This window comes from Amphiura filiformis, chromosome 15, assembly GCF_039555335.1.
Source record: "Amphiura filiformis chromosome 15, Afil_fr2py, whole genome shotgun sequence".
NCBI lineage: Eukaryota > Metazoa > Echinodermata > Ophiuroidea > Amphilepidida > Amphiuridae > Amphiura > Amphiura filiformis.
Genome location: NC_092642.1, coordinates 2975821 through 2991431, shown reverse-complemented (window position 1 = coordinate 2991431; position 15611 = coordinate 2975821). Strand labels below are relative to the sequence as shown.

At 37.1% G+C, this 15611-nt stretch overlaps 1 protein-coding gene across 2 annotated transcripts in view; it reads right to left on the bottom strand.

Moving 5' to 3' along the window:
* Positions 1-3822: 3822 nt before the first annotated feature.
* The window catches only part of LOC140171149 (ras association domain-containing protein 2-like), a 56617-nt gene continuing 44828 nt past the window's right edge, over positions 3823-15611 (bottom strand). The window contains exons 9-10 of one of the 2 annotated variants that reach the window (XM_072194335.1): positions 10658-10852; positions 3823-3986 (exon numbers count right to left, since the gene is read on the bottom strand). In XM_072194335.1, the coding sequence (XP_072050436.1) occupies positions 3944-3986; positions 10658-10852 (238 nt within the window). In that variant the 3' untranslated portion in view covers positions 3823-3943. The remainder of the gene's footprint in view (positions 3987-10657; positions 10853-15611) is intronic. The other variant, XM_072194336.1, reaches the window with a different exon arrangement.

Genomic DNA, 15611 nt, shown 5'->3' with positions numbered 1-15611 from the left:
TTGGTCCAGGAATAGCACTGGTCTAGGCCCCGTTTTACAAAGCCTTACAATCGATCTTACGATTGATTTACTATACATATATAACCCCTAATTAAGATCGATCACAAGTCTTTGTGAAACTGGCCCCTAGTCTGTTACAGGTTGATAGTCCAAAGGGTCATCAGTCCAAAAACAAAATTAAGTCTATTGTTTATCGTTATAAAAGCTAATCCTTACCCTACTCATAACCAAAGTCCCAATCCTATACATTACTCTAACCTGACTCTAACCTAACTATATCCAAAACACCAATCCTAACTGAACTTTAAATGCCCAAATCCTAACTTCTTTTCAGACTAAAGACCCCTCGGACAAACAGACTGTTCCATCTGGTCAGAGCACTACAATAGCAGACTACAGTAAGAATTGCAAATGAATAAACAGGGTATCATCTTAAACATGCAAGCAATTGCATGCATCCAGTACTTGTTTGTCTTGGTGTGTTCATTCATTTGAAATTTTTCCTGTACCGTATTCATTCCAATAAGCGCCCAAGGCGCTTAACAAAGTAATTTTGGGTGGGCGCTTTTTTACCTGGTTTACCTAATTTTTTGTGAGGGGCGATTATTAGAGATGAATTTACTTACGTTATAAAATGGTCCCGTGAGGTTCTAGTAGCTTTTCTGATGTAGAAAATGTATTGCAAGTTTACACCGGATGTGCAGTCCTCCAGCTATTTCACTATATCAACATCTATCTGTCACTTCAACATTAATGGTACCCTTTAGCAAATTGAATATACCCTGGGTGGGCGCTTATTGGGGCATGGGCGCTTATTGGAATGAATACGGTAGTTGCAAAGGTGATAATAAGACCCATTTTGTGCATCATGCCCATTATTAGGTGCATGGATGTCAATGGACACTATGTACAGTCAGCCTTTAAATAGTTGCATTATTTCATAATCACATCTGCACACACTTTAAATCAAAGTTTACCGAGCACATGGTAAAATATTTTGCCATCCATGCGCAACACGCAAACATAGGCAGAGTCGGTACTCCTTGGGCCTAATCTGTTAGATTTACACCAAATTGCTTCGTGATGGTGATCTGCCACCAGGGCTGGAAAATGATTAGAATATTGGAAGCTCATTCCCAGGAAATTTCTGGACTTTGAGGAAAATTTGTGGATTTGGAGGGAAACTTTGAGATTTGGAAGGAAAGTTTGCTTCCCCATGTAAGAAGTACATAAGAACATATTGGAAATATTGCTATCTTATGAAATTTAGCTTAAAATCTTCCCAGGAAAAGAACATTTTTCCCGCTTTGTCTGTTGCCTTTTAAAAGTGATGGATAATCACTTGAAAAAAAGCAATTAACGGTTTTTTTAAACTTTTTTTTTTAAATCATGTAACTTGTATTTTTATACCAGCCATTGGTATTGGAGCACTAGAAAAGTAGATAACTGTAGGCAAAATATCTAATTCTCGATCATGAGAGCCAACTTGGGTACGAACAGGTATTTGCGTCGAACATACTACGCAAAGACCAGCGTTTACGGCTCAAACACAGCTTTTGAGAATTTAACCAATCACACAGTCGTTGCTAGGCAAGGTCAAGGTTCGGTCATGTAGGTCACATGATCGTGTTATTCTACGAAAAGTACGTTGACGCATAAGGTACATCTTCTCATGATCGAGAATTAGTTATTTTGCCTTTAGTCAAGTACCAAGGTGATGAAACCCCTGGTACTAAAAATCTACTTCTCAAGTAGAAACCCATTTTATGAACACACCTGTGTATAAATAAGTTCAACATCTGGCTATTCCAGTTGAAATCCATATACCCCCTATGGAAGACATGATCTTTGTGAACTTCAAATGGGCTACCAAATGGGTGACTGCACTGAAATCTACACTCACTGTGTCAAATTACAGACATGCATGTCGTAGATAGGGGTGTATGGATTTCAACTGGAATAGCTCAAATTTAGGCACACTATGTTTATAGCATTTGCAATTTAAGTTCAACATGTAAGCCTAGTGGGTTATGGGTATGACATATTATACCGTAATACAGAAGTCCATTCAACATAACTGGATTCATGGTATCAGAAAACGATATCCACATTTTAGTTATTTAATGCATCACCTTATTGTTCCACACAATATTAAATTGAATGGACTCAATTACGGTATACCATGCCTGTTTGAGTCTTTTATTCAGATCAACCAGTAAATCGACTGCTCAATGCCAGAAGTGGATAAGTGCAATAGCTGCCATGTGTAGCTGCCATATGTATATGAGTACAATATACTGTGTGCAAATTGCCAAATGTTCACAGGGCAGCTATTGCACTTACCCACTTCTGGCACTGAGCAGTCGAAATAAAGGAAGAACCTCCCATCCCTGGAATGCACAACACATTTGCTCTATGCATCTCACCTGGTCCATGAGTTATTTCTCCCTGATAACGAAGCACATGTTGGGCATCTTTCTCGACAAAGGTGTGCTGGTATGCTAGTAAGTAGGTAGTTTGTTTGGTTATAGGTCTAATGTACAGGTCAAATATATATATTAAGCTCTATAGACGCTGAACTTTGTCTTCCGGGAATGTGACAAGGTGTTTGACAGCTAAGGTTCAACATCTTCATATTACATCGCTATAGTATTTACCACAGTTCTTCAGCACTTTGTTAAATACATACATGGTTTTCATTTTGAAGAAAGAACCCAATCTCACATAACATCATGCTATGCGGCTTGTATAGTGAATGGGGTGCTGATGTATCATGACATGGCTCCATTCAGCCAATCAGAACACAGTCACTGCTTACACAATGCATGCTGTAAATGAGCAAAAAGCGCTAACAAACATTGATGAAAAGTGTTGTCTTCAACATATGCGCAATTTCAAGTTTATATTCATACCCAATGAACAAACCATGCTTTGGGTACATCACTAATAGACTGAGCCAATGCAAGTATTTGGCTGATTTCTGGTAGCTAGACAATTCTGACATAAATCTGCAAGGTTTAATTGGCCAGAAATAATGAGGAATGAACGTGTGGGTCAAAGGTCAAAATCTATATCATAATATCATTAGCACATATGCAACCAAAACATAAGTAGTAGGATAGGATATAGCTCATACAACATTCATTTTAAGACCAATCTGATGGTATTATCACTTTCATCCTGACCTTTGACCCCACCGTTCAACCTCAAAGTTCTGACTGATTTTCATAATACACTAGGATCTCAAACATGTTCATATAGATGAGTTGACTTCTGACGTCAATGCCTGACAGTATGCGCACACATGCTCACAATTTCCATTGTTTTTTGCCTGGCAGTATGCGCGCACATCATATTTTGTTCAGGGCTTGTGTTTTTAAAACTCCCGCCACATCACAATAAGGCTATTGAATAGTGTAGTGGTTGCATGGGGTTCACTCAAGCATATCGATTTACCAGTCCCTTGCCTTTGTTGATAAACATTGAGGTCAACTCATCTATACCAGGACACAGTTCTTTAACCCTCTATGTCTGTACACTCATAAATGACCTTTGAATGTAATGGGTACAAAAAACTCATACACCACAATTTTGAGCTTTGGTTGTGAATAGAGCTTAATGAACTATGCCACTGCAAATGAGACCACTCACTAGGATCTCATACATGTTCATCTGTCAGTACACAGTTCTTTAACCCCAATTTGCTTCTACATGCATAGAATGAACTTTAAGTGTGTTGGGTACAAACACTCATACTCTACAAGTGGAGGTCAAAATTTGATCTCTGATTATTTAAGGGAGGTTAATGAACTGCGCCACTGGAGATGATGCTATTGTGACTCATAGTGACTGTGGCTTATAGGTGATCATTGCTTCATATATGCACTTTGCCCTTTACCAGAATTCCTTCATTCACTTTCTTCCATCTATAATATTGGTTCATTCACTTTCTCCATCCAAAGAAGCCTCCTTTCTTCTTTTTATTGCTGTACAAATGAGTTAAAGCAAAGAAAAAAAATTAAACATAAATATGGTTAAAAATGGTTCTATCTATAAGCATGAGTTATGATACAATGGAATCCCTATCTAGTATGCAGGGATGCAAGTGGGGTAATTGCTAAATTTTCTGAAAATGGAACTGGCCCTTGGCCAGATGATCGCGCACCTGTGCACAGCATTGATTTGATATTACTTCCTCCAGTCATAATGTAGTTTGACATTCTACCTAGCATTTGCTATTGTGTACAGTATTCAATTGTGTGCATTGACTCAAAAAGAACTGGAATGTTTACGCGTAATGAAAGGCGTTGATGAAGTAACTGCAATTAAGAACTGACATCACTGCCTCGATGAAGTCAAATAAACTATACCTACTTATGCCTCTATCATACTAGAGGTCACAGTGAACAAGAATCCATCCCCAAATGTGATGAAACACTGATAGTGATTATACAAACACAACCAGTGATTCAGTCATTGCTATAGAATTTTGCATGTGCATCTATGCCGTGTCTTTAAACATGTGCATGTGTACAAATGTTCACCAGAGCTTTGAGTAAATGCTAGCGATTTGATTTTGAAGCTGCACCAGAAATGCGCACTGACGTAACAGATTTGCCGAGATTAAAAATACTATACAGTGACTGTAAGTGTAATTGTATTGCTTCCAGGGATCGAATTCGGCTGTATCGCATAGCAGTTTGCTCCATATTTTGAAGTAATTGCTACCCAATTTTGCATTTGTATAACAATTTTTATAGTGCTATGTAAGTATCTTGAATATGATGAATTAGTCAAAAACTGCTACGCAAAAATTTTAAACAAATTCGAATCCTGATTGCTTCCCATCTGACTTGAGTAAATTTAGTACAAATTTGGCACTGGGCATGCTAGTGACTTGAGATCAATATTGGCATGTCACTTTCAAATATAGTAACTGCTGTGGATGCAAACATCATCCATCTAACACTATGCTGACAGTAACTCACAGGGTCTCATGCAATCTTATCTGATAGAATACAGTTCTTTAACCCTAATTGACTTGTACATTGGGCTCTTCCAGTTGAAATCCATACACCCACTATAGAAGACATGACCGCAATCTCCCACACAGGGGGTGCAGATTTCAAAAGGAGTCACCCATTCAGGTATACCCATTTGCAATTCATACTCTGTGTGTAGAAGATTATGGTCATGTCTTCTATAGAGGATGTATGGATTTCAATTGGAATAGCCCATTCATGACCTCTGAATATGTTGGGTACAAAAACTCATTCTGTAGGATTTGCGGTAAAGTTCGCAGCTGAATGTTGAGGTTAATGAACTGTGTCCTTGCAGATGAGACCATTTTGGTTGGTAGTGATGGCCATAAACTAATACAGACTATTCACCATCAGTCAAGGTCCCTGTGCTTTGTATGCTGTGAATTCTCGCATATTCATGAGGGCCGATCATCCGATTGTGTGTGTCTAACAATCACGCTAGAATTGCGTGCCTTCGCATATACATGATAGAGCGTTGCGTGTCTTCACGTTAATGAAAACCGTAAAATATGCGGTATGTGCGTAGAAGTTTCGTCTGTCATACTTCAATGAACAATCGGCCCTAATTATCAGGTGAGGCTGGGACTTTGGCTGTTTGTGGTTAGTCTGTATCTCTTTAGTCCATTGTATGATATGACCATTACTTTTACCAAACCAACTGAATATTATCATGCTGGAAATATACTCATGATGTGGATATTAAATACTCAATGAAATATTATCTGAAGTTCTACACCTACACATGTATGAAAAATAAACAGAAGACATTGTTATCATCTAAATGCGCTATTCTACACTCCTCAAAGTAATTAAAGGATCAAAAAATGTCATTCAATATTTTTCAAAAACAAAATTATCGTTCAAGATGTTTTAAGTGCCAGATGAAACAGCCATGATGAGACTTTTTACAGTGTTTAGTAGAGCATGGGTAAGGCCACATAATATAAAAAGATATTTTGATTAGGTACAAGTATGGTCAAGATAATCTGGATGAAAGTTTTTGATCCTTTAATTGTGACTCCTCGCCACAACTGAGCCAGTGCCACTATTGAGATATGCTCCATCGAACTTAACAATAAACAATAAACAATAAACAATAGGAAAGAAAGGATTTATTGACTGTTGTATTGATTTTTCACTACTTAAATGTCAAGTACTATAGACATGATATACATCATTTTCAAGCTAATTTCAAGCAGAATATTTTGGTTGAATATCTCAAAAATGATGATTGGCGACATCCGGGCTCAGTTGTGGCGAGGAGTCACAATTACTTTGAAGAGTGTAGTTGAAATCCACACACCCCCTATGGAAGACATGGTCTTAATTTTCTTTCTACACAGGGAGTGTGAATTTCAAATGGGGTTACCCGAATGGGTGGCTCCACTTGAAATCTACACTCCCTGCATGGGAGATTAAGGTCATGTATTCATAAGGGGTGTATGGATTTCAACTGGAATAGCCCAGCTAACACTTCATGCAAGTATATGCAAACATGCTGAATTAGTTCAGCAAAATATGGCAACTAAATCAAATTTGTTCATGTAAAACAAAAAGCTAAGTAAAAATATGGCAATTAAACTAATGAAATATTTTTTACTTAGTCGGAAGTGTGCAATGCTATGGGAAATTAACCATATTGGTGTTATGTGTGGGGCCTAAACAATGAACCTGCTGCGTGAAACCATTAGTATTACAATGGTTTACGCATGTAGCCTGCATAATCAGCACAGTGCTTTCCCCAGACTAACAATGCTTAATAAAAATCTGATGTTACGAACTTGCACAAGCCTTTAGTCTTGATTATCACAGCATACAAAAAATACCCGAAAAATGCATGTTTTTTTGGCCCTTAATTCCATAAAAAAAAGTTGCCAAATTGTAATCGGCAGTAGACTCTGTTCACACCAGGGAAATGTATTCATTCATCAAAGATAAGTATGGAAGCAAACAAATCAGTTAAATAACTGAGATATTGGTTGATGAAATCAATCAATCCATTTATTGATCAATTTATTAATACTTGCATTAAAAGAACACCTTTCTGGTTAAATGGTTATTTCATTGACTTCCAACAATTGAAATCAACAATTGATATTTACACTGTTAATACAAAAATATAAAATTATTTTGAGTACTACATTATTTTTTAATTCTTAGATATGCTTATCCCCTTATAAACTTTCACATAATTCCCACCAAAAAAAATTGAATAATTTAATCGAGGCTTTGGTATTCACTCCAACACTTTCACTTTGAAAATGATTTGTATACCTTTCTCACTCCGCCAAATAATAACCTGCTTGTCAATCACCATGCACAATAATTTACAACACTGATTTGAAAATGCATGCCAGGTTATACATACATGTATACCTTGCATCTCTTGCTAAATTTAATTTTAAATTTTCAACAATGGTCTGAAAATATTAAAAGGGGCAATCAGATTTTCTGTACCAACATATTTTGCCATACTGCTCCACTAACGGGCTATTCCAGTTGAAATCCATACACCCCTCTGGAAGACATGGCTTTAATTTACCACACAGGGAATGTGAATTTCAAATGGGGTTACCTGAATGGGTGATTAAGGCCATGTCTTCCATACAGTCAGTCTACTCTTAAGTACAAAGTACTGACGCGGACACACATATTGTGCCGACTTTGAAGGCGCGCATACCTGCAGCAGAGACGCAGCACTGCATACTGTTTACACACTGTATACGCGCGCGTTGTCACTTTGTACTTCAGAGTGGACAAACTGTAGGGGGTGTGTGGATTTCAACGGGAATAACCCAATAAACCATTGCATATAACTCATTCTGCAAGACTTAATGGCTATCTCCCTGTTTGTATTTGGAAGATTTGCAAGATAAGGGAACAACCCCATAATCAAATCCTTTACACAAAACTTGTTTCTCGGCAGACCCTTCTCTCTGCCAGCAATGTTATCGGTATCCTGAAATATTGTTATAACCTTCTTCAGACCCTCCACCCAAACAAACTAGTTTTGTTTCAGTTATAGGGTGTCATTGATGTTTTGGGCTGTCCCCTCAGTACATTGGTTTTGAAAATTAGGGTAACAGAAGAAAAAACATACATTGCATTGTACAAATCTCTACTTTATAGGTTATTGCTAACAAAAAATAGCATGCAGGATATTTTTAAAAAAATATTAAAACTACTTTATTTAGTACCATCAACTACATTTGCAGTCATTTAAATTGCACAAATCAACCTTATACAAATTAATTAAAACTAATATAAGTGAAGAGTTCTGAGTGTCCCCAAAGGTTACATGCAGAAAATAAATGCATTTTGTCGCACAACAAAATATTTTAATATCTATAAATTATATATTTAAAACTATATCAAATTTAAACTTGAGAAATAAAACTGTACAAGGTTTATTTTATTTTCAACAGAATAAATAATGTGACTGACTGTCTGATATGCTAGGTCTACTCAAATGTCCTGCCAAATACACAGGGATAATGTCCCTTGTGTTGTATTATGTCACACAAACAGCTTTTTCAGGAATGTAGGCTAAGTATGCAAGTTGTAAACTTGACATTCACAGTGCACTAGTAGAGGGTACATAGATTATGTCAGTTTAAGATAATTTATATTTTGTTAACATTAACTCAGATCTACATGGAACCTTTTTGGGACACCTGCGTCCACTACAAGAACTAAACTAGGCAGCCTTTGGATACATTATATTGGGCATTCCAGCTGAAATCCATATACCCCTATGGAAGACATGACAATAATCTCCACCCCCTGTTTTCATTTCTTTGGAAGGTCATTTCATTCATAGGGAATGTATGGATTTCAACTGGAATACCCCATTTTGCAACTGAACTCTTCTTAAAGTGATCATAATCAGCTGCTTTGACACAAATGATCTATTTAAAAAAATAACCAAGATATTTACTGCTTTGAAACATTTAGCATGTCTAATATTTTTATTAAACTAAAACTAATATTAAGTCAAGGTATTCAAGGTGCTCAAATATTCCATATTAATTCTATACCCGTCCCATGGAAGGGACAAATTAATAACTTGAAATTGATCAATTCCATCTGAATAATTGGTCATTTATTCATCTTTTGTGTGTTAATTCCAATAATTACAAATGGTATTAAAACAAATTTCACACCTGCCTTTCAAAGATGTTTTAGCTGTAGATAGTCAGTCTTGATTCGCACTTCATGTTGGCTGACATCTTGAGAAATGCAAGAAATCTCAATAAATTAGGTCAAGGTATTCCCTATAACAAAAGCTTATGATCAAACTTAAATCTGTTTTATCTATTGAATCCAACTTCAGAGCAATCACTATCTTTGTGAGACGAGTTACACCTTTCAGGTGTATTTTACTCTGGGTGAGTGGAAAGACAGGACCTACATTTTTCCAGTTTTAGTCATTTAACAAAAACACTCCAGTGTTTATTAATTCATTGATTTTACAGGATATGATTCAAGGAAGCCAGTAATCACATTTTATATTTCCATGGGTTTTGCAGGTCTTGAGATAAGGTCAATAATATATCACGAGAAAAGTCATGCACATGGGGAAGAAATGATACCCCTTATAACAAGCCCACGGGCAAGCCTTGGGATCTCCTTTATAGAGCCCATACCATTGCCCTTGTCTAAATATTTGAGTGCAAACACCACTGGGTCATGCCCCCTACCGACCCACCTTAAGATCAGTCATGAGTCTTTGTGGAAGTGGTTACAGTGTATTTTACTTTATGCTGATGAATCAAAATGATTGGTCCTGCCTGTCAGCTTGGATGTTTATTGCAAAGTCTGTTTCTTCCCAATGAAACATTCGGCCATGTAGACATGGCCAGAACTGATAGTGATAGTTTGAAGACATATTGTAACATTATATTAATTAGGGGGATCTTATGTTGCATTTTGATGTGACAGTCTTGTCCCAGAAATTCTTTATGATTTACAATGCCTATAGACCATTTCAAGATCGGAAAAGTGCTGATGTGTATACAAGCTGAATCAAGTGAGTGATATTTATTCAGTAAGCTAACACATTGAAATAACACCTCCACTATTTGGTACTTTAAATATGACAGTAATGGAAAGAAAAGAAATGTTCATCATTTTTCAGTACTTTAGATTTGGACAAATCAATGTAAACACCTATCTCTTACACAAGACATACCCTATGCTTGAATGTGTTCAGGCTAAATAGTTACATTTGAGTTAGCTTGATGACCCGGGTCACCATTAAACAAACGGCAGCCATCTTTGGAAAACTTAGATTTAACAAGGTCTATTGCTAGACTAATAAGCAAAACATAATCCTTCTTCCTCTTCTAAAGTCTATTTCTGACTGTCACTCTACAATTTCTAGCTACTTTCCAAATGCATCACCAAAATCATTGTATCAGATTGTGTCAGCAAATATGTTCATGGTATACATTCTAGTTCATATAGATTTCATGCAAAAACTGCAACCTATTTTGTATCCACTTCAGTAACTAAACTCTAAAACAATTGCTACCTTCTTTCCTATCGGCATTCACCACTATTATATCTATTGTTATCTAGGTGTGTCAGCATACATTTTGTGTTTGTCTGCTTACCTATCAGTCAACACAACCCTTGTTATACCACCTGGAGGAGAAGACGGCACCACAGATGATTCAATGGCAGCAGATTGCACAAACCTAACTTGTAAAGCCGGTGAATGCACAAATCTTGCTTGTATAGGTAATGGCTGGAATCCTCTTGGAGTGCCTATAAATGCATCACTACGGCGTAAAGCACGACGTTGGTCTCTTTGGGGGGTTAGAGGATAGATAAAAAAGAATTCAAGACCATAAAATCACCGATGACATGTTAAACAGGATATTATCACCCAAGTTGTTAACCAACTTCACTTATTAGTAGCCCAAACCAAGATATATTTCCTCTATATGTATAACTTATATGTAAGCAAGCAGCCAGGTATGTCCACCACATTGATCATGTTAGTCAGATTTATATAGACCACTATTTGCAGCACTACTAGGTGAAGGATGTGAACCTGTATATAAACAGTGAACGGAGTGCCCATCTCTCTTTCATTGGTGATTGGGCCAGACTCCTCCATGTAATGTTGCCGTAGGGGGATCGCTACACCTCCTCCACAGCGAGTCTGTTACCTTCCCAGCATTAAAGAATGCCGGTACCCATTTAAACACCTGGGTGGAGAGGAGTAATCCAGATAAAGTACCTTACACAAGGGCACAACATGATGGCGTCGCCAGGGCTCGAACCCGCAACCTCCCGATTATGAGTCGGAGCCCGTTCCGCTCGGCCACCATGCTCCCCTACCAGCACCACTACCAGAAGGGAAATAGCACTCTTGACCACCAGTTGTCCAAGTGTTAACTCCATTTGACTTGGGTAGTAGGTAGAGAGTGAAATCATGACATCTAGCCTTAAAAAGCAATATTACACATCACATATACCACTCAGTTCCACTCACAAAACCTGAAACTGGTAAGAAAGCTGACAAATTGAGTGAATTCAGGCTAAAAACCCCATGCCGACTCGCAATTTTTTGTTGCAAATTCAGCCACCTCTGTCCAGCAAGCAACTTATCACATGTGAATGAAATAAGGACAAGCTGTAATGAAAAAACCAAATGAAAAAATCAAATCCCACCTGAAGGGGTGCCAATAGTGGAAGAAATCTACACATTTTAGGATTGATTGGCAACATGTGTGGACAGATCTGCAACCTCTAAATAACGCAAAAGCCTTCTTTATCGTCAAATGTTCCTGCCATACAATGACCAAAGAAAAACAATTTGCCACAATTTGACCTTTTGACAGTTTTTTTGCTGACCCTCAGTCCAAAATGGAAGATAAACTTTACATCTATGTTAACCATTTGGCATTCTCCATGACAGACTTCATCTATGTTTACCATCTGTTATTCTCCAAAGATGTCCAAATTCTGTCAGAACCAAGCAAAGACCCTCAAATGTTGTGATTGCAAGTGTTTTTTAAATAAAGTATAGAAGTTGATGTGCTATTATATTATGATAAAGCATCCAACTACATGTAGTAAATGACCCATCTTGCACTTTAAATATTAACATTACTAGCTACAAAGCCTCAATTAAAACTAAAGCAGTGTAGAGAATTGCTTTCAAATGGTTGTAAAGTATTATAATACAAGCCTACACTATCTGTACATGGTTAATTCAAGAAAATGCTTCATGTCTGTGTACTATATCACAACAATGGGCCATTCTATTTAAAATCCATAATTCCCACACAGGGAGTGCAGATTTCATCCATTCAGGTAACCCTGTTTGAAATTCATACTGTCTGTGAAGAAGATTAACCCCCTGAGCACTACCTGCCCATCTAGCATTGTCTCTGATTGGTCAATTACATGATATCTTCATTTTAATCACCAATCAGAATGGAGCTTTGCAAAAAATAATTCACCCCAATTTTTTGGGGTGGTGTAATTATTCTAACAATGTTGCCGATTGGTCCAATTGATAATGAAAACTTCTTTTTGACCAATAGGCAGGTAGTTCTCATAGGGTTAAGGTCATGTCTTCCATAGGGGTGCCTGGATTTTTAACAGGAATAGCCCATTGCATGGTACTAGTATATGCCAAAGGCATCGATAACTCCTATAAGTATAAGAAGCTAGGTTTGCTGTACAGCTGCTCAGTTGCCAAAGAGATTAGACAAAGAGAGTGCATGTTTACATGTCACTCATGGAGGGTAAAATAGTGTACCACTGGTTTATTTCACCATATACAGGTCTTTGCATTCTGCATGTAATGCATTGTGCAGATGTGCACACTTTTGGAAACCAGGGTCAGAATTTGAGATGTGCACACTTTTGGAAACCAGGGTCAGAATTTTGTTTCACAATGCGAGAATCAATCTTGATTCTGGCAGAATAAATTTGCGGGAATCATTTGATTCTCGCAAATCAACTTCTGTGTAAACTACAAAAGTTTGCAAGAATCAATTTTGATTCACGCAAATCTGTTTACGAGAATCTTTGCCAGAATCGATTCAAGGATTCACGCCGAAATTCTGACCCTGGCTCAACGCTCAAGATGTAAATCATTGTTTGATTTCTGGCTCTTGCTGCTAAATGCCAGAGATTTTGGTGTCCATCCACAGCAATCCAATATGGCAGCGTTATAGTATTACATGCTGGGCTGTTTGGAGTATGGACTCTCTTCTAATCCCTTTGTTATCTACACTAAAAGCATGTGTAGTAAATTACAAGGTATAGTATGACTTTGATCCTAGTAGAAATTATCAAAAGCATTGAAAGTTCAACTTGCCAAATTGGTAATGTTGGCCTCTGTCGACACAATGAACTATTCCAGTTGAAATCCATACAACCCCTTTGGAAGACATGACCTTAATCTAATACACAGGGAGTGTGAATTGCAAATGAGGTTACCTGAATGGGTGACCCATTTAAAATATACAGTGTGGGCAATTAAGGTCATGTCTTCCATAAAGGGTGTATGGATTTCACTTGGAATAGCCCCAAAGTCTATATTGATTATATTCTGCAATATGCAGTGATCACAATAATGTTGGACCTTTTTCCTTCTCATATTGCAGACATCATCGAAATATAACGCAAGTTCAACTCGAGGCAGTATCTCCATTAAAAAAAAATTTTGTTGCTTGATCACATCACATGATATGATCAACTCCCTCAAACACATGTTTCCCACTTCACTATACATTTATATTTGACAGCATCTAAGAAAATAATATCTTTTTAAATATCTTAATAATTTGGCTCACATGCTTTCATCACACACCGACATGGGCATTCACCATAGTTCTATCATTTTAAATTATTTTGTATATACAAGGACAGGTTGAACTGTTCAAGGCACACACTACATTTGTTAATAATTACACATACAAATGATTTTCCACCTCTGATATAAGAGAGCAAAAGTAAGCTGCGACTAGATTGTCAAAGACTAGCGTCATTCAAGGCAACATAATGTGTTGTATGTACATCTATTGCAGCATTGGCCAGGAAAAACCTATGTGCTTTTGGCCCCTTAACATAAACAAAACAAAACAGGTTAAACATAGGATGTTTTGCTTTAACCATGTTCAGGGGCCAATGACACATAGGAGGTTTTTCCTGTCCAACAACGATTTGTATTTACAAATATTTGTCATGCATCTGAAAGAGGGTAGTAACTACCAGAAACGGTTCACAAAAGCTGAATCCCATGGTCACTACCACCTTTCTCACAATGCCCCTAATTGGTTAATTACATGATATAATCATATGAGTGACCAATCAAAATACAGCTTGTAGATCTCTTAGCAATTTTCAGCTTAATCTGATCCCCTTCAGTCCTTCTGATTGGCTCAATACATGAAATAGCCCTCTTTGTAACCCATCAAAATAGTTTTTACAGGCGTTAATTTGGCTGATTGTGTCCATGGGTTTAAGCTGAAGTTTGGCTTTCTGCAAATGTGTATTGTGTGTGCATACACCTGTCAAATGCATGCTTTAATTACTGCATACGCTTTGGAAAAGCCTTCTGGCATGTTGCTACAAAAGCATAAGAAACAAAAATGCAGTTTTTGGGCATGTGTTTGCAGGGAGGACCTCCTTCTGGCATATCCGTGCAAAGGGTGAATTACACTTGCTAGCAGCATCTTCTGCCTACATGACAATTCCAATCTAGAGCAATGTTGCACCATTCATGTACAGATCAATATTATTATCACTTCTCAGAATTAAAATATACACAAAATATGTAATTTCATAGTATCCCATGCTTTGCTACTTTGCTTATTTACAGCTAATATGCTCTGATTATATACAAAATAATATGCAACATTCATTAAAAATACACTGATAGTAGAAGCAAGCTTCAATAGAACAAGTTATTTGCTTATAACATGCAAGTAACGCTATCATAATTTCCTATACGGCACACCACAGCAGCTGAAGGGAGTATCCCATCATGCATTGCAGTCTATCTGCTTGCTCCATAGCAAATACATACAAAATAAAAGTAAGAGCTGCTTAAATATTAAAAGCTATGGATAGTTTCACAATACTTTAGAGATCATATTTTTCAAACAAAAGTCTAATCTCCTCTGATATAAGTGAGGGATTTTGTATACAATTTCTATGGCATGTGCAGTTCTACTATGATACTGCATAGCATGATGGGATACACCTATCAGCTGCTGTGACGGCAAACTATTAGAAATGATTGGATACCAACCATTTTTATACAGCAACTGTGTAAATAATGATATAAATCAAACGACTACGGCAGCTGCTATGCATTACACTGGAATTATCTAGCACATGGTCCAATATTTGTCAAACAAAAATCAAAATAAGTCTAAGAATTTGAACAAAACCGGTGTTCTTGATTTTCATCCACTCACTTCTCACACAATAAAGAGCAAAGAACAGCTTTGTATTTTCTGCTTGCTGTAAAACTACTTTCTTTGTTGGTCAGAAATGGAGGCATTGAATCTTTTCAGCAATTCATATAACTTATCTAGT